At 34.5% G+C, this 21,636-nt stretch overlaps 1 protein-coding gene across 1 annotated transcript in view; it reads right to left on the reverse strand.

Moving 5' to 3' along the window:
* Positions 1-3,369: 3,369 nt before the first annotated feature.
* LOC114325377 (uncharacterized) overlaps positions 3,370-21,636 on the reverse strand; it is a 34,661-nt gene continuing 16,394 nt past the window's right edge. Inside the window, exons 3-5 of the mRNA XM_028273437.2 lie at positions 19,445-19,664; positions 10,612-10,805; positions 3,370-3,664 (exon numbers count right to left, since the gene is read on the reverse strand). Coding sequence (XP_028129238.1) covers positions 3,506-3,664; positions 10,612-10,805; positions 19,445-19,664 — 573 coding nt within the window. The 3' untranslated portion in view covers positions 3,370-3,505. The remainder of the gene's footprint in view (positions 3,665-10,611; positions 10,806-19,444; positions 19,665-21,636) is intronic.

Below are 21,636 nucleotides of genomic sequence, written 5' to 3' on the forward strand. Positions count from 1 at the left end.
TAGTATTCATAATAATTTACCGGTAGGTATATTACTTTCCTAAACACAGAACAAATAGTTTGTAGGTATTCGCTCCGTGCATGACTGACGCAACACCTAGCTTCACCAGGACCTCGATTTTTGACCCTTCGCTTCGTTATCGATCATTCGCTATCTGTACACTAAACAGATACGAAGCGCATACGTTCGATAACGAAGCGAAGGGTCAAAAATCGAGGTCCTGACCTTTTTAGATCTCACAAATTGACGTTAAGCATATGATAAATAGATAACATCTATTTATCATTTTTTATAAAATTTGTTATACCAACAATACCAATGACATTACAAAGATAGCTCCAATAATGTCATTTTCGCCACTACTCACGCTGACATCGTTTCTAGGTACCCCCACCATGGTCACGCACGGAGCGAATACCGAATACCGATTCTAGTCCATTCACTCACAATAAAATATTGCAAAACTTCCGAATTTTAAAGAACCGCTTGGCTTGACATGAAGTTTGGCATACACATTGCCAACCTGCCAAATAAAAAAGTGATATTGTGCTGATATGTGCTTTTGCCCTAGGGGTGAGTTTCACCCCTTCTCGGGTGTGAAAAAGTATACGTTTAAAACAAGTCCGGAAATTAATAAACTGACAAATTCTAAGCAACTTTTGTTGTATAGAGTTTTTTCACTTCAAGTCAATACCTACTTTTCGAGTTATTTGCGAGTGCATATGTTCATTTTTCAACAAACAAAAACACGTTTAGAAACCCACGAAAAACACTTTTCGGGAAAAACTCATCATAACTTGTTTATTTTTGTTTTTTAAAAAAGTTTCTACCATTAAAAGTAAGCAAGTTACACTCAAAATAAAGTTGGTTCCTTTTTTTGGTAAAATAATCGTGAAAATGACCCCCTAATTAGCATCCTAAATGAGATTAACCGTTACCGCTTCACAAGTTACTTTACTTATGTATCTATTATCTGTAAGTTTCTTCCGTTCAAAGTGCTTATTTTTGAAAGGGCTGTAGTTGAAACGGCTTGAACGAGTCCCTAATCACGAGAGTATGCAAATTTTGAACAGCCATATATCTTATAGTCCAATCTGTCCAATCAACATTTTCTCGTGGAATTTTGAGAATCAAGGTCGATTTCAGGGTAGGGTAGATTTTAACCTTTGTCAAAATCTACCCTACGCCGAAGCGAGCTTTTGCCCTGGGGGTGAAAACAACCCCGTCTAGGGGATGAAAATATTTTTAATCAAAATAACTATGGAAGTCGATATATTGACCAATTCTGAGTAAATTTTATTCTATAAATTTTTTTTTGGAAAGTTGATACTTTGAAAGTTATTAGAACCGAATTATGAGAACCTTCAATCTCAAATAACTCGAATGTGGTGAAATTTTTTTGGGAAAACAAGAGACATCTTTTACAGGTCATTAAAAAAATATAAGTTATGCATGAAAAACGGTCAACGTGAGTTTTTTCAATGAAAAATGCATAGTTTCAATCGCTAATAACTTGGAAAATATCAACTTTGCAAAAATTATTTATAGAACAAAATTTACTCAGAATTGGTCAATCTAACGACTTCCATAGTTATTTTAATTGAACAATTTTCATTCCCTAGATGGGGTTGTTTTCACCCTAGGGCAAAAGCTCGGTTCGGCATAGGGTGGATTTTGAAGAAGAGGATCAACCGAGCTTAAATCCAAATTTTCATTAAAATCGGTGTTGATTCTCAAAATTCCACGGTTTTACATTTTTTTACCGCTTTTTGCCAATTCTTGTCTTACAGAAAAACAAAAAATCCAAAATATTCAGAAAAGCAAAACGTACATTTTTTTACTCTGAGATTTTTGGTATCACTAATAATTTTTGTAGTAATTTTAAATGTAATTTTTTCGAAATAAAAAAAAAATACTTTAAAACCAATTAAAAAAAAAGCACTTTGAACCGATAAAACTTAGTTGTAATGAGTTTACCCCGAAAAGTGCTTCATTTTTTGTTTATTTCTCGTTGAAATAGGTATTTGATTTGGAATTTGACGAATAAGAACCTAGTTTTCATTAGCTACAATTCTGCTTCATCTGGGTCTACTGAATTCATGCATACACCATTTTTTTTTCACTTTTTTGTAAGCTATATTTTTGCTAAGAATGTTTTTTCGATAAAATACTTTTTGAGTTATTTGCGAAAAACGTTTTTTTTTTGTTGAAAAATGAACATATTCACTCGCGAATAATCGAAAAGTATTTACTTAGTGAACAGCTTTATAGAAAAAAAGTGGCTTAGAATTAGTCAGTTTATCCATTTCCGTACTTATTTTAAAGGTATAATTTTTCAACCCCCGAGAAGGAGTAAAACTCACCCTCAGAGCAAAAGCACAATATCACTTTTTTTCTTTGACATGTTAGCTACGCTGATGCCAAATTTCATTTCGATCCAAGCGGTGCTTTAAAATCCGGAGCAAAAACCGTGAGTAAATGGACTTATTCACTAAATTGCAAAAAACTACTTACAAGGGGACGGAATGGGACGTTTCATCGCCGCCGTTTCGATGCCGCCGGTTCATCGCCAGTCCATTTCATCGCCGTCATATCTCGCATTTCCTAAAATTCCTAATTAATACTAAAAATAAATAATAATTGTAACTGTCGAAAATTCGGAAATATATCAGATAGCGATTAATTGACTGGCGATGAATCGGCCGGCATCGGCATCGAACTGGCGGCATCGAAACGGCGGCGATGAAACGTCCTAGACCCCAAGGGGAGGAGGAAAGGGGCGCCTAAAATTACTTGCCCCGGGGCGCTTGAAAGCCTTGGCGCGGCCCTGTTGGCCAATTATATTAGTCCTGGTTGCTGGATAAGTGTCACGGCCATAGTCCAAAAAAATAATAAGAAGAAAAAATAAGATGCAGGTTATGTTATGCAAACGTAAACAATTGTATGTAGTAAATAAAATTAGTTATTAAAATGCAGTACTGTAAGCAAAATACAATTAATTAAATTTACCTTTATATAATAATTGCATATCATATCAATATTGTGGAGCAATATATAATTTTTCTGCTTCAATGACAGAAGGTATGAAATATACGTCAATTTGACAATTTCAATTGACAATATGAATTATTTAAGATAGTTGCAATATTTCTCCGCGACTCGCGCACGGTCGTTTCTCGTTTCCCTTCCAAGTACTTGCACACCGCGAATAGGATTCATCTGATGATTCCTTTTTATATAGAGAGTAGGCCAGTTCTTTTTACAAGTCTAGCTATTTAGCATGTTGCAACTCAGATCTCTGAAGATCATTTAGAAGATTATCAAGTTCTATTTTGCGCTAAATAACCTACAGGAAACAAATAAAAACACTTTTATCTCTTCAGAATAATTTAATTAACTAAGTTAAAACTTATAAATAAAACAAAAAATAGGGCAGGTACTGGAATAAGTCGAACACACGGTAAAGTACACATAGTAAAAGATATCATCGGATCAGATCTTATTGCTATATAGAAGGTCTTTTAATTCGTTTCGCCGTCAAGGTGATTCCTCTGAGGGACCTCATCGCCATCGCTTTATTGAAATGTCTTTGAGGTTTCATTTCTTCGGTGAAATCTACTATGTTATCGACCGAGGATAATATAACCAACAAAACGCCCAGCACCTGCAACAAAAATATCGACGATATAATGGATCTGTCTACAATTATTACACTGTCTGCCAAATTACTTGCTCATCGTTTCTAGGTTTTATACAGTATGCGGCAAAATAAACAGTACTGAAATGAATATTGAAATGTTTATGACTATGAGTGATCCAAATTTACCGCACTGTATTGCTTGTTTGTAATTGGTCCAACCACAGGCAAGTTTACTCCACTGTTATAAAATTTTGACACTAATGACATTTATCAAATTTTGACACTAGTGACATTTCATAGGTTAACTAAGTTATAACGGCGATTTTTTGTGTTTTCTGTGTTATTCCTTTAATTTGTAGATTGTTAGTCTGCTTTTATATAAAAAGCAGTTGTTTTTGGAACTCTTTAGCGACGCTGTGGCGACGTATTAATTTAATATAATATTTATGGATTACCGTTGAGGGCCGACTAGATCAACCAAAAAAGAAGATGTATTTGGTTATTATTCTAGTGACTTTCTTGGGTGTGAATCTGTCTTTTTGGGTTACTTCTCCTGGTTAAAAAATAAACTATAGTATACATGATATAACCTTGCAAACATTATTAAAGACGACGTACGTTCCCGATAAAACAGATGTTATAGATGCCCTCTGGCCAGTGGCGGATCTACTGAGAGGGAAAATGAGGATCTTCCCCCCTTCTTCTTTTAGTGCCTATTTGTTTAGAATATTGGCGATCATTCTAGCTATAATTATTTTATTAACTGATGCTTTAAATATATTAGTTGTTGTGGAGAACCATTTCCTCAAGTTCTTTAACCATGATATTCTTCTTCCCCCCCTAACAAGGTGCAAAATAAAAGAAAAAAATTGTTCAATATTAGCTGCATGAAACCGAAACCACAGAAAGACAAATTCAACCCAATAAACACGCTACTTAAGAAAATTAAGGGAACTTAATGCCTATAGTTATTTTTTATGTAATCTGAATTTACCTTTTTTATGTCTTTTGGTTGGTTTTTGGAAGTTCCTCCCTAAGGCAAATTTCCCCTCCCAAGGCAAATTTCTAGATCCGCCACTGCATATATTCACGTACGTTATAACGACTCCTCGTGTAAGGAAACCACTCAGTACGTTTCGGTGCCTGACACATACACATTTGAGGCATACGAATTTCAGAACTATTTATTTTGCAGCATACCGTATATTGAAATAATTAAAGAAAATTCTACCTGTGTGACTATACAGAGTGGGTAAAAGAAAATAGCCCACCGCAATATTTGGCAGTATTTAATAGATTTTAAGGAAATGACGAGACAGGTCGATTTTTGATTTAAGGGAGACACAATTTTACGGTACATACATTTGTCATTTGTCAACCCTCTCCCTTCCACTTCTCGCACCCCTTATTTTTAAATAGGGAATATGGGTCTGTGCTAGCTCATTTAAAAGATAATTCAATTCTCTATTCAGTAATATAAACATTAACATACTTATTTATACAGGGGAGCCTTACACCACTATGTGGTAAAAAGGTTTTTTGAAAATATATAATTATACAGGGTGTCCAAGAAAAAAATATTTATAGCGGTACGCTTTAATTACTATTTTTGCTAATTTTATTTTCTTAATTTTTAATAACTTTTCTCAAAACGAAATAATATGGGTCATATAAATTCACATGTAATATACAAACCAGATGCTAAGAAGGGCACGGTTTTACGAAACGAAATGTATCCTTAACCATATGTTTTTGGTGTGTTCAGTTTAACAAACTGAATTCCCTATAAATTAATTACCTTATCAGACCTTATGTCAATAACTCACTTTGGACAAGCATTCGAAGACGTTTCCTAAAACTGCAGACATGTTTAAACTTTTAAACGCCAGATCTAAATAATTTATTGCCCTTCTGGTCAGATGGTAGAAACACAAACAGATTAGCGTCTGTGGTTTCTTTCAGCCACTCAGTCGGTTACCACACCCCAGCAGGCATCGTTCGCTTGCTGGGCCGAAACAATAACAAACCCTCTTACGAGATGTATAAGCAAAACACCTTTTTTTACCAAAAATAAATAAGTATATTATTGACAATTGTTTGAGTTTTAATTAATATTATTTTATATAGCAAGAAAATGCTTAGAATATGCTTAGAAAAGCAAACTGGAAGAAGTTCTCTGAACAACTAGACCGGACCTTGAGCTGGGTCCCTCCAACCAGCAAACATTATGAGAGGTTTGTGGGCGCAGTAATAAGCACTGCCAAGAAAACCATCCCTAGGGGATATCGCAAAGAATATGTGCCTGGATGGACTGAAACATGTGAAGACTTATACACGAAGTTTCTCGAAAGTGGTGACCGAGAAATAGCCGATGAGCTTTTACACAACATCGATACAGCCAGACGCCAAAAATGGATAAAGACTGTCGAAAACCTTGACTTCAAAAAATCAAGCCGGCAGGCATGGTCCTTGTTGCGGAAAATTGGAGGAGCTAACCAGCTGGAATCCAGAGAGTCTAAAATGTCTCCTAACAAGGTTGCCTCCCATATAGTATCTCTATCCAGAGCTCCACGAGATCGAACACATACTACCAACGTGAAAAGAGACTTAAGGGCATTAAAACAAATGAACAGAACGAACTCCGAATATTCAGCAAGAATACTTATTTCTGAAATCACACATGCGCTGAAAGAAATGAAATCAGTTAAAGCACCTGGCTTTGATGGTATCCATCCAGAGTTCTTGATACACAGTGGTGCATACACGAAACAGTGGCTTGCAATGTTCTTTAATATATACTTCAGTCAGGTAACATTCCTTTCTCACTTAAGCGAACAAAGATAATTGCAATTCCGAAACCGGGCAAATCAAACGATAAGCCAGAAAACTACCGCCCCATAGCTCTACTCAGCATGGTATATAAACTATTAGAAAAGCTTCTCCTCAACAGAATTAGTCACAGGATACTAGAAAATGTCCCTATTGAACAAGCTGGCTTCCGCCCTCATCGAAGCTGTACGGACCAAGTGCTGTCATTAACAACTTTTATAGAAGCTAGTTTTCAAAAGAAACAAAAGACAGCAACAGTATTTATAGATCTAACAGCAGCATATGATACTGTTTGGAGACAGGGATTAATATATAAACTGGCCCGCATTATCCCCTGCAGAAAGATAATTAACCTCATTGACAACATGCTGACCAACAGAGCCTTCCAGGTTATAATGGCAAAGGAGACGAGTAGACAGATGAAACTTAACAATGGTCTTCCACAGGGTTCTGTCCTTGCCCCTTTACTTTTCAGCCTCTATATTGCTGACATGCCTGAAACCGAATCTCGGAAGTTTAGCGAATACCTTAAGAAATGGAGACTACAGCCAAGTACTACAAAAACTGAAGTATCAGCTTTTCATCTAAACAACAAGTTGGCAAACAGAGAATTGCGAGTGTATTTTAATAACAAGCTGTTAAAACACAATAAATACCCGAAATACCTTGGGGTTACTCTAGACAGAACGCTCACATTCAGAGAACACCTGACGAAAACAGCAGCAAAATTGAAAACACGCAACAATATAATACAGAAACTCTGCGGCACTACATGGGGGTCCACAGCATCAACATTAAGATCCTCTGCTCTTGGCCTGATATATCCGGTGGCAGAATACTGTGCTCCAGTGTGGCTAAATAGCAGGCATACCCACCTGGTCGACACCCAACTAAACCGTACTATGCGTATGATAACAGGCACAATTAAGCCCACCCCTACAATGTGGCTACCTACCCTTAGTAATATAGCACCACCCAACCTACGCCGCGAACATGCATTGGTTAAAGAATATAACAAAATAATGGACAGTCGCCAGCTTCTAGTCCACAACGACATCCCCGATATTCTTGGAAACCGTCTCCGATCCAGGTTACCCCCTCTACAATCTGCTCAAGCGCTGCAGCAATCCAACTTTGACTTAAATACCCGATGGAGAGAAGATTGGGAAAGTAGGACAGATCCGCATTACCATAGTCTACCGGACATCATAGGGAAATCTGGCGAATTTGAACGTCCCCGTAAGATTTGGGCAGCCCTTAATCGAATTCGAACAAACTGTGGAAGATGCGCCGACTCCCTCCACAGATGGGGTAAACTCCCCTCGCCTTCTTGTGACTGCGGCGCTGCAAGACAGACGATCAGTCACATTGTTCAGGACTGCCCACGCAGAGCATACACAGGCGACCCTATAGACTTTGTAATGGCAACCGAAGGGTCAATCGAATATATATATAAAAAAAAATTGGACATCTGTTTGTGATGCATTGTATAATGCATAAATCTAAATATATTCTGTGATATACTTAAGCCATACGCTAAATAAAATAAAAAATAAAAATAAATATATAATAATTGTTTCTGTCAACACATACACCTACCGGAATATATTTTAATTAAATTAATTGACACAAAAAGAAGAATGTATGTAATTTATTTAATTGAAAATACATTCTACTGTTGTCAAAAAACAGAGAAAAAATGTTTTTTGATGAATCAGGCTAAATAAATCATTGCTTTTCGCTTAATTTCAATGTTCAAGCTGCCACCCATCTGCCTCTTGGTAGGTTGAATATTGAAAAAGCGAAAAACAATATTTATTTGTCAAATAAACATTTTTCTCTCTTTTCTGTCAGTAGTAGAATGTATTTTGAGTTAAATAAATTGCATACATTCTTCTTTCTGTAATTTAATTCAAAATAATTTTTCTTTTGACACTCTGTATAAATAATTATGTCAATGTTAATATTACTGAATAGAGAATTGAATAACCTTTCCAATGAGGTAGCACACGACCCCTATTCCCTATTTAAAAATAAGGGGTGGGGGAAATGGAAGGGAGGGGGTTGACAAATGACAGATGTATATACCGTAAAAGTATGTTTCCCTTAGATCAAAAATCGACCTGTTTCTTCATTTCCTTAAAATCTAAAACATACTGCCAAATATCGAGGTGGACTGTTTTCTTTGGCCAACTCTGTATATAAAAAGTATTGTTTTCATCCATATTATAACATTAAAATGTGAAAACCTCACGAGTTGCAACCGGAAGTACTGATTTAAAGTCGCCGAAATTGTACAAGCGGTATATTATTCGACGCGTTTTAGCGTCTGGTTTTTATATCACTTCCGGTTCAAAAATTGTAACCAGAAGTGCCACATTGTAGTCGCAGAAATAATACATGTGATTCGTCGTCCAGGAAGAACATTGACGTAAGTGCAAAAAGCAAAATTGTTCCTGGGAGCAAAAAAAGGGATTTTTAAATATTTAAAATAGTGATGAAATGAAAGATTAATCATCCAGGAGCATCGGTATGGCGTTTATTCTTGATGGACAATTTCATTATCTTAATTTAATCCCCTATTTTCAGCCCTATTTACAGTTGCGTCATTGTTCATCTTAAAAGGTTTCTTTACCATGGAGAAACCTAACACAATATTAAATTAAACTCTTAATCTTTGGATAAGCATGCTGGATAAAGAACAAAAATTAATAGTTCAACAATGGTGTACAGATAAGACATTAAATGATGAAAGAAAATTAATCGAACAATGATAAAATACACTTACGTCGTTGTTACACAAAAATTCTAGTCCAAGGTGATCTCACTAAAAGTCTTGCATGCACAACTGACGCTTGTGTCATTGTTCTAATGAAATAAGGTTTAAAAGGGAGCATATTTTAATAACGACACACTACCTTCTAGTGGTTCAGCACATAGTTACAGTTGTGTCGTTGTATCACAAACCATACATACTTATAGACGTTTCACGACCATGTTAATCTTTCGGATCGAATTAACGCCATCTCTTGATTGGAATGGGAACTATATTGACAAATTTTAGTTACGTGAGAATTTCAAATTATAAATTTTGCGGAATTTTTGATGAAATTTCGCAGGAAATTAAAACAACAGAAATACAATTCAATGTTTTATTCCATATTTTACTAAAAACTTCAAATATTCCAATTTGTTTTCAAAATGCTAAACACTACTGCTATGTGTCACGTGAAAGAACTAATGTGTATCGAGTTGAATGAAAATTTTTGAAAAAATCTTGTAGATAGGATGATTGTTTAGATAAATATTACCTTATAATCTTTTACAAACTTCCAAAAATATATAGGTCCGAAATGTTGATGACACACTTGTCTATTGGAATAAACTGTTTCGGGATCTATTATATTGTTTTTTTTAATGTGGAGAAACACAACACGGGATGATCAATGTAAACTAAAAATTCTGCTCATAAAAATGGAGAGAAGGTTAATGCACTTATTAAAATTGTGATTAAATCTAATTAAAAACGTAACACCACTATAATAAAATAATTAAGCCACAAACTGTAAAATAAAAAGTAAATAAGAAATTAATTTAATTGTCAACTGTCAGTTGTTAATTATGACAAGAGAATTGACTGACAGCGGCATCTCTTGATTGGAATGGTAACTAATTTGCTGTCTTGACCTTGACAATTTACGTGAAACGTCTATGAGTATGTATGGTTTGTGCGTTGTATCATCTGCCCACGGTATTTTAGTCGTTAATGACGCAATAAAACAGGAATTGAAAAAATTTGCAGTTACGTCATTGTTCTTCCGGGACGGCGATACATCAATCGGCGCGGCGCGTATTAAAATGTCGAGCTAGAATATTTAGTTCCGGTTTTGATATCATTTCCGATTTTGATATCATTTCCGGTTTTGAAAGTTTCTTTTCCATAAAATTAGTGGAATCTTATATTATTCAATGGAAAGTTACACGAATAGTTCAAGTATTGACTTCCGGTTGTACTTCCTGTCACGTTGGGGGAAAACCTAGGACTTACGAAGTCGAATTGCTTGTTTTATCGTTTAAAGTTTCGGTACAAGACTACCAAAGGCGTCTTAAAGAATAAACCAAGAAAATTTCGTTTGACTTACCAAACAGACAATGATCACAAGAGTATAAATGTGGATTGTAGCGGCAGGCATAGTCTCCATCTCTTTTAGAGCTATCTGGGCAGGTTCAAAATCTGGATTGAGCTCTAATGTGTGCCTTAAGTGTATGGAAGCCTCTTGATAATGACCATAAGCTTTGAAAATTTCGCCAAGTGTAAAATACTGTTGCCAGGCACCTAAAAAAAAATAATCTATAGAAATACATATTATTATTTGTCTATATTATATTGTTACTCAAACGTAGCATGTGTATTGGGACCGTGCAAGTTCAAAAAAGCGACACCTGGTTTCATAGCTCGGCAACATTTTTCGCATTTTTAAGCCAGGCGATTTGAGGGCGATTTTAACTGTGAAAGATACTTGCATGGGCGCCCCAGGATTATTTTCAGGGGGTGCATCTGAACTTCAGAAGATTTCATCTGAATCTGTATATACATACTATTAACGAGTATAAAATATACAACTATACATGCATAGCTATGTACATTCCTTCCGGACAGGGAGGTGCAATTGTTATTTTGACAGGGTATTTTTTAATTTTAAAAATAAATATTCTACAAAAGACAAGTTTTTTTTGGTGAAATTTTCCAATTGCCATGTGATCAAACAAATTACGCGTGCATATAAATGAAAACCGCTATAAGTAAGCAGCAGTGTGAAAAAGAGCGTATACCGATAGCTATTTGCGTCCTCTGTTGTAGTTGAGTGAGACCGTTCGCTCGAGAAAATCACGCGACCTGGCGATATCCATGTTGTTGTGCCTCGAAACGTTAGAGTAATTATTATATATATTACAGTTTTTTAAGTAATTTGTCTTAATTAAAGGAAAATAATAAGTACTATACAATAGATTTTGCAAATATGATAGAAAAAGACAAATTTATTATTATAAATATATAGGTAGAAAATATAAAACTATAAACTAAATTAATTTGGTGTCCGAATCTTGTACTTCTTCTTCAAACTCCTCATTTAAGCTTAAATGTTTATTCTGTTCTTCTTCGTCAGACTCCCCTCGAGACTCAGATTCCTCTTCTGCATGATCTGTAAATAGTTGTAATATGTATTTAGAATTAATTAAAAATTAATCAGTGATTAATTAATTGAGTTGCTACGTATTCTCTGTCCTTTTATACGGAGTTGAAGCCTGGACAATCACGGGCGCATCCGAAGAAAGACTTACCATTTTTGAGATGTGGTGTTATCGAATAATGTAAAAAATATCATGGACACAGCACTTAACAAACACGTAAACATTAAGAAAGATGAAAAAGGCAAAAGAAATACTCAACACTATGAAGGAAAGAAAAATGAGCTAAAATAAATATTCATTCTCTTCTCCTTCGTCAGACTCCCCTCGAGACTCAGATTCTTCTACCTGATCTGTAAATAGTTATAATATGTATTTAGAATTAATGAACAATTACCATTGCTTAATACTTTTCCTTATATAACCAACCACATCACGTTTTTTATCTCTTAATGTAGGTATGACCAAAGTAGCTCATGTTTCTTTCGTTTATAGTGTTGAGTATTTCTTTTGCCTTTTTCATCTTTAATAATGTTTCCGTGTTTGTTACGTGTGTCCATGATATATTTAACATTATTCGATAACTCCACATCTCAACAACGGCTTTCTTCAGATGCGCCCGTGATTGTCTAGGCTTCGACTCCATATAAAAGGACGGAGAATACGTAGAAACTCAACTAGTTAATCACTAATTCATTTTTAATTAATTCTAAATACATATTACAACTATTTACAGATCATGTAGAAGAGATATCTGAGTCTCGAGGGGAGTCTGACGAGGAAGAAGAGAATGAATATTTAAGCACAGCTGAGGAGTTTGAAGAAGAAGTACAAGATTCGGACACAGAATTAATTTAGTTTATAGTTTTATACTTTTCTACCTATATATTTATAATAATAAATTTGTCTATATTTGCAAAATCTATTGTATAGTACGTATTATTTTTCTTTAATTAAGAAAAAGTTACTTAAAAAACTATAATATATTATAATAAATACTCTAACGTTTCGAGGAACAACAACATGGATATCGCCAGGTCACGTGATTTTTCTCGAGCGAACGGACTCGCTCAGCTACAACAGAGGACGCAAACAGCTATCGGTATACGCTCTTTCTCACACTGCTGCTTACCTATAGCCCTTTTCATTTATATGCACTCGTAATTTGTTTGATCACCTGGCAGTTGGAAAATTTCACCAAAAAAAACTGTCTTTTTTAGAATGTTTATTTTTAATATTAAAAAATACCCTGTCAAAATAACAATTGCACCTCCCTGTCCGGAAGGAATGTACATAGTTATGCATGTATAGTTGTGTATTTTATACTCGTTAATAGTATGTACAGATTCAGATGAAATCTTCTGAAGTTCAGATGCACCCCCTGAAAATAATCCTAGGGCGCCCATGCAAGTATCTTGCAGAGTTAAAATCGCCCTCAAATCGCCTGGCCTGTTTATTTTCTTTATATTTGAATATTTAAATTTACTTTAAAGTCACGTCAATGGTATTTTTTGTAATAACAATTTTTACCCTTTTGTTTAACTTTGGGGGGATTTTTGGGGAAAATAACCGCTGCCCTCCAGCCAGACCGGCATTATTGTATTAGGCTATCATGGAAGAGTCACCTGAAAAATTTTCAGGTTGCCTAAAATACCTACTCAAAAATGTCTCACAGCTCTTGGACCATTAGTCCTGGTTGCTGGATAATTGTCAAGGCCGTAGCCCAAAAAAAATATAAGAAAAAAAATGTAAGATTTAGGTTATGTTAGTAAAGGGTAAACAATTGTATGTAGTAAATAAAATGAATTATTAAAATGCAGTACTGCAAGCAAAATACAAATAATTAAATATACTTTTATATAATAATTGCATATCATATCAATATTGTGAGCAACAAATAATTTTTCTTCTTCAATGACAGTAGGTATGAAATATACGTCAATTTGACAATTTCAATTGACAATATGAATTATTTAAGAAAGTTGCAAGATTTCTCCGCTATTCGCGCACGATCGTTTCTCGTATCCCCTCCAAGTACTTGAACACCGCGAATAAGATTAATTTAATTTATGTTTGTAACATTAAGTATGATTTTCAGTTATTATTAAGTGCAAGGATAAACCTCAAACGAATCACCTCACTATAAAGACATACATACAATACGCTATAAAGAATGGAAAAAATGGCAAGGCGATCGGACCAGATGGAATTTACATAGAAACATTAAAGCTTTTACGTGCCGAGCGCATTAAGATTCTCACGAAATTATTCAACTTAATCTACGAAAGCGGAAATATTCCTAAAGATTGGCTTAAATCCTCATTTTTTGTACTACCAAAAAAATAGAGCCACAAAATGCAGTGACTATCGCACCATCAGCCTACTGAGTCATGTATTGAAAATTTTTCCCAGAATAATTCATCAAAGCACATATAGAAAAATTGAGGACAGAATCTCAAGTACTCAATTCGGTTTTCGCTGTGGCCTTGGAACGCGTGATGCACTATTTGTAACATAAGTTTTAATCCAAAGATACAGAGATATAAATCATGACGTTTTCATGCGCTCGATTGATTTTGAAAAGGCTTTTAATAAAGTTCGCCATGAAAAAATGCTACATATTCTCAAGACTTCCGGTCTGGACGGTAGGGACATTAGAATCATCGCAAATTTGTATTGGGGCCAGGCTGCATGTGTTAGGGTTGGGAATCAGTGCTCTGAAGAAGTAAAAATCAAGTGTGGTGTTCGACAACGCTGTATATTGTCACCATTGTTGTTTAATCTTTACGCTAAAACAATCTTAAATGAAGTGTTGGAAAACGCAAAAGAGGGCAGAATCATTAATGGCGTGCTTATGAACAATATCAGATACGCAGATGACACCTTGTTAGTGACAGGATCAATTGAACATCTTCAAGCGTTATTGAACCGAATGGTGGCGATCTGTGCGATATATGGACTCAAACTCAACGCAAGAAAAACAAAGTTTATGGTTATTAGTAAACAGGCAGAGCCGTACATAATAATAACTATAATGTAACAATTGGTAATGACTCAATTGAACGCGTAAGTTATCTTGTATATCTGGGTACTCATACACATATTAATGAAAGCTGGAACCCTAGTACAGAAATAAAAAGTAGAATTGCCAAAGCAAGAACAAGTTTTATGAAATTTAAGAAAATCCTGTGCAGTCATGATCTCAATTTGGAACTTTGCATAAAGATCGTTCGATGTTATATATTCCCAGTACTACTTTACGGGGTTGAAGCATGGACCCTGACAGAATCGCTTTTAAAAAACGTAGAAGCGTTTGAGATGTGGGTCTACCGACGTATTCTGAAGATCAGTTGGATAGAAAGAGTCACAAACGAAAGGGTTTTGCACGGTTTGAATAAAAGTTGTGAAGTAGTGAAACAAAATAATGGGAAAAAGAAGTGTGGGCCGCCGTAAAACTTCTTGGCTTAAAAACCTACGCCAATGGTTTGGGAAAACTAGCACTGAACTGTTTCGTGCGGCTGTAAATAAGACAATGATTGTTAATATGCTGGGCAACATGACATGAGAGCCAACGATCGACAAGTGGTCTCGGCACCTTAAGAAGAAGAATCACCTCAAAATTTATAATTAAGCAAAATTTTACCAGCCAATATACCAGTCAAATATTTGACATCCCTTTGAACAACTGTCAACAAAAATATCAAAGCATACCTACATTACCGTAGCAATACGAAAATAGCACCTACTATCTAAAAGATATAACAAAATAAAAATAGACGGTTTCGTTTTGATTTAAATCGAGTCTCTTGCCATCCCCTGACACGTGATTCTAGGTTTACCCGTTATCAAAGGGGCTTCGCAAGAAGACTGATTTGAACCAAAACGCACCTACTTGTCGGTGCTATACTCGATATTAGAGTACAAAATGATGGCGATTCAGACGGGTAAACTGAGATGCGTTGGTGGAATATTTTCCTAAGCATCGCCCGATTGGTATTTTTATACCTGGGTAAACAGTTTAGTTGAATAGTTATCGACACTGATTTTAAAATATATAAGAAACAGATATATCACTGTTATCGTATACGACAGTCTCCAGTGCCTTTCAAGGGTTATTGGATTGCGTAAACACAATATGAAGAGAAATGGGTCTAACACAAATGCTTCTAAGACAAATATGTAGTTGCCAACCTCACGACAATGAAATCTACAAATGAAATAATTCTTCTGTAACCACAGCTTAAACCTTAAATTACGTCACAGAATGACCAGATCCATATATTTGGCCAGTGTTAGTACATGGCACCCAGACCTGGACTCTGAAAGCTGTTACCTACTTTTGCATAAGGAATCTAAATCTGCAATAAAAATGGTGGTTCCTATAAGTTGCCCTCCGCCCCACCTCCAGGGGTGGAGTTGTGTCTGATCTCATTCAATAGATTTTTGAAAAATATTGAATCCGTGTTTTTCAGTTTTTTGATCCGATGTTCGTTTCGTGAAATATTCGACAGTCCCGATACTTTTCACACACCCTATATGAGAGTATCTACAGCCATTTCCAACTATCGAATGTGAAAAGTGGTACTTTTCAGGAGAGCAAAATGATTTAGGAGAGACTCCTAAATCAGCGCATTGACAATTGGAAAAAAATTTATATTTTTTGTATGTAATGTTTAATCATTGTTAGATTGATAACAAATTTGAACTGCTTATCATTTTTTTCTTTCCATAAAATCACATTCGCTACTTTGCTTTTTATATAAATCAAAGATTTTTTTTATTTAGCTAATGCCTCGACAACTAATGGCCATTGGCATGGTGATGGTACTGTATGGATTTTTCCAATTAGGTACCAAGTGTAATGTGTAGTATGTGTGTTGAGTAAGTGTCTTGTTACTTTGCAAAGTCGACGTAATTGTCTTTGCAAAGAGACGCTAATTGTATCCGAACGTCTGCGGTCCCTCCGGTGAGTACCCATCCCACAAGGATAGAAACTATTTTCATTCATTAATTTATAATAAACGAAAAATTCTCTACCCTGATGAGATTCGAGTTTGGGTCCGATGTTTCAAAGTAGCGAATGTATAATAGCGAATAACTGTATAGTCAAATAATAGTAGTGGAGGAAAGTATGCTAAATGTGCAGTTACTCGAGTGCTTTGGGGACCTATTGGGTTGTGAAGAATAGGTTCTAACACCAAAAAAGTTAAGTAAAGTTTTTCATTTTAGTGGGGACTTTCCATTTTTAATTTAATTTTCTATTTCCAACAATCGTTTTTTCCGATTATAGCGCCATTTATCCATAATTTGAAAAAATGTTTCAAATAAAAGTTATTTATTCTTACGTAAGGAATCCGAATCTGCAATAAAAAATGGGGCTCCTATTTAAAATTTTAAAGTAACTCTCCAACCCACATCCGTGGGGGTCGTGTTTGGTACCATTCGATAGATTTTTCAAACATATTGAATAAGTGTATTTTTCAGTTTTTCGATCTGATGTTCATTTCGCGAAATATCGCGGGATTCGTATTTAAAATTTTAAATTTACCCCCACCCCTCTCCGTTGGAAGCCGTGTTTGGTATCATTCGATAGATTTTTGACAACCATTGAGAACGTAATTTTTAGTTTTTAGATCTATCGTTCATTTCATTTGTGACTCACCCATTTCCTTACCCCGCACAAATCGTCAGATTTTTGAAATATACACTGTTTTGTATGTACTTAACTTACCTTATCTTAATCTGGCGATTTCGAGTTTTTCTAAGGATAAATTTTTTTTCTACGAGCGTGCAAAAATGTCTACTTTCGCGTACGCACTTTAGTTTAGAAAGTTTCACTTTTCCGCACGCGTGTTACTTTTCCGCACGCGGTTTTTACTTTTCCGCACGCGTGTTAATTTAGATATGTTAATATGGCCTTAAAGTAATTATAATACATGCAATAAACTAACATTTAGATATTATTTACTAATTTATTTCAAATATATCTTATTGTGTTCCTGTTTTAATGAAATTAACGCGACAATTCGATGAAATAAAATTATTTTGACATAATATTCGAAACTCAAATCGGTAGACAATAAAAGTCGTTTTGAATCATCGTCATGGAAACCACGATCGTCGTCATGCTAACTAATTATATTGAAGGTTTGGTTTTGACAACCGTGTCAAAGAATTAATTTGTGTATGTATTTTCATATTAATTAAATTAATTGATTAAGATTTGGTAATTTTTTAAAGACTCTTAGAAAAAATATTGTTTCTAACTCTTGCAGAAAGTCTCTTTTCCGCACTCGACTGCTTGCCGAACTCCCGCTTCGCGTCGTTCGGCAAACTGCAGTCGCGTGCGGAAAAGAATGACTTTCTGCACTTGTTAGGAAATAGTATATTGTGCAACAAGTGCAGAAAGGTACTAATTTCTCACGAGTTTGAAAAGTTGCGGTACGAGCGCAAGCGAGTGCCGCAATTCAAACGAGTTAGAAATTACCTTTCTGCACGTGTTTCACACTATACTTTTTCTACAAGCACAGTTTTTCCTAAAAATAAAAATCACAATTTCCAAACGACGATTAATTATAATAGGTACCTATGTGATAAATTTTAAACTGTATTTAATTAATACCTACTAATTAATTTAAATTCCTTATACCTAAATAAATTGCACAGAAATCAGTTAAAAAATTAATGCACTGCCTTAATTTGTTTAAATTTAAACAATTATTACACATTATTGACATTATATTTATGCAGTCACGGATTTACACAAAACCTACTTCATTCGACGTCTCTTGCACAGGTTGCTAAATCCTTATTGGTTATTTGATAATTATAAAATGTTTAATAAGAATAAAATTGTAAAATAAAACAGTTGTAACATCCACAATTTAGTTTCTATGCTATAGTTAAATATAATAATTGTCTTATATATTATATATTTGTCTAATGTTTAACCACGGATGTAAACAGAATATAACGTTACTCAGAATGCGGTAGTCCACGGATGTAAACAGAATATAACGTTACTCAGAATGAGGTAGTCAACTGTGCAGAAAAGAACTTTGCGGCACAGAAACGTCACTTTGCGGCACAGAAACGTCACTTTTCTGCACACTAATGTCAAATATCTTATAATGTGAGAAAATATCAAGTTTGCTAACATAAAACCGTGCAGAAAAGTGCACTTTGAATAGTGGTTGTAGAAAAATAACTATTTTCGGCCCAGTAGTTTAGCATTTTTGACAGTTTACAAATTATAATTTTGAATAACTATTATAAATTACAACACAAACTAACGAATGTACAAATATACCTTTAGTTATATTTATACAAAACAAAAGTATCGAATATACCAGGGGTTCTCAATCTGTGGTACATGTACCACTGGTGGTACATATCATTATTTGGGGTGGTACACAAAACACAAAGACACAGTCAAAATTCAGCATATTTATAGTTAGTTAGATTACCTAGCTCGACAGATATTTCAGGTGGTACCAAGAATAACTTTAAAAGGATTTGGTGGTACATGACTCAAAAACATTGAAAACCACTGGAATATACCATTTTCGTCAGTTTGCAGTGAACCAAATGGAAAAATGTTCATATTCGATAGTTTAAACAGCATATTTCCCGCGCTCCTAATCAAGCTACAATAATGAGAATTTACCACAAGATGTATCACGTATAATGCGAGGACAAAGTATAGAATATGAAAAACCCGATTTTTCACATTCTATAGTTGGAAATGGTAGGGACGATATGATCAGTATTAGCCTATTTACTTACCTTTATCTGGTGGTTGAACTTCCAGCGACCTCCTGGTTAGATAGATCGCATCATCTAAATATTGTAAAGAGAACAGTATCCTAGCGAGATTGAGCAGGACTTCTGCATTATGAGGCGATACTGCTAGCGCTCTACGGAAGCATTCGATAGCTTTGTTGGCGTCTCCTTTAATACGCCAAAAATTGCCGATCTGGTTGTATAATTGAATAGATCTCGGCTTCTAAAACAGTATTTGAAAATTTATCCTGATAATATTCAAAAATTGATTACAATGTTCAAACATAAGTAAAGGTATGAGTTCTCTCATTAGTCATTGCAAATAGTGAAACGTTTAAAAGACATGGATCAACGGGTCGATGACTTTAACTTTGAGTAGAATAGAGTAGAGTAAATTTTTATTTGCATAAACTTTTAACATAATTGAGCAAATAACGTCACATTACTAATAATCACATATTAAAAAATATTACTAATAATCACACACATATTACCCCAGAAGATTATTCCACATCGCATATTAGAATAAAAGTTTGCATAATATACCGATAGTAAGATTGCCTGGTCCTAAATAGCTTTTTAAAACTCTTAATGAGTAGCAGGCTCTATTTAGTTTTTTTTGTCGCATTTTTTATTTGTTCCCCCAATTCAAGTTCTGGTCAATATGAAGACCAAGAAACTTAACGGATCTAGAAGGTTCTGTGTTTTGTGATAGAAGATTGACTGTATCTGGGAACTTATCTCGTGATTGGCTGGTTCTAAAGTAAACAAATACTGTCTTATCAGTAAACTATTTTTAATGGGAAATAAGCCACAATCTGTTTTATTAAAAAATGATTATCCCTTATCGTTTATAAATAAGGAATTGTCAAGATTGGATCGAATGGAACAGAACAACTTAGAACTGGATCCTACAACATTCACAAGAAATAATACGAGGAAAATATCAATACCATATATAAAAGGACTATCCGAGAAACTTAAAACAATAGGAAATAAATTCAACATTTCAACAACATTCAAAACAACAAACACATTGAGATCTATTCTATCTAAAACTAAACCTAACAATGAACAAGAAAGAACAAAGAATTGCATTTATAAAATACCTTGTGAATGCGAACAATTTTATTTAGGTGAAACATCAAGACCATTGAACGTTAGAATAAGTGAACATCAGTCTTATATTAAAAATAGAGAATTTAATGGATCTCAAATATGTCAACACGCATGGGATAATGAACATAGAGTTCAGTGGAGAGATTCAAGTATAGTCCTGAAAGAATCAGATAGTAAAAGGAGAAAAATCAAAGAAGCGGCTCTAATTATGCTAAATGAAACCAATTGTGTCGCAAATTCCTCGGTAGAATGCAGTAGGATGTGGTTACCCATACTGAAAGAGGAAGTCAATAAAAAGAAAATACCACGATTAGTAAGTCAATAACATATCGAGTTAGTACAAATTTTATATTTTAGTATTACTTATTGTATATCTATATATTATTAATATTATTTATAATTTAAACATATTAAAGTCAGAATTTGGTATTAGTTTTTTGAAAGTAAATTAAATGTAAGACCAAATACTTACGATGTCGGGATAGTATCAAGAGTTTCCTGGTTTTCCCTCGTGATTTACTATGGAATCTCTAACGCGAGAATTTTACTGTCATCGTTGCATTTGGTTGTCTTTTTAAAGACAGATTATGATTTATGATTTTTTTGTGACGGATGTTCTTGAGTTGGGATTGATTTCATGTAATCGAATGAAATATCTTTTAGTAAAGTCGGCCCAGGAACTCAACTCATAAATATTGGCGATATCATTTTAAAATCTTCTACTTTAAAATGTATAATATATTATGAATTGCCAATATAAATGAGTCAGATTAAATAAATTATTAGAATTTTTTTACTTAGCAACAACATTTTTATTTATTTTAGTAGTATTTTGTATTTTGACAACGAAACCCGATTTGGGCTTCGAAACGTTAATAAAATCATTTTTTTGGTAAAATTGTGGCTTATTTCCCATTAAAAATAGTTTATTATAAAAATGCCACAAGGAAATGTCTTCTATCAGTTTTAAGCACCAGCCTATTTCCACTGAACCACTGATCAGCCTTGTCCAGAGTTTGTTCTACCACTGTGAGGAGTGCTTCTAATGTTTCTTCCCAAAATAGCACGTTTGAGTC

The sequence above is a fragment of the Diabrotica virgifera genome, chromosome 6 (assembly GCF_917563875.1).
Source record: "Diabrotica virgifera virgifera chromosome 6, PGI_DIABVI_V3a".
NCBI lineage: Eukaryota > Metazoa > Arthropoda > Insecta > Coleoptera > Chrysomelidae > Diabrotica > Diabrotica virgifera.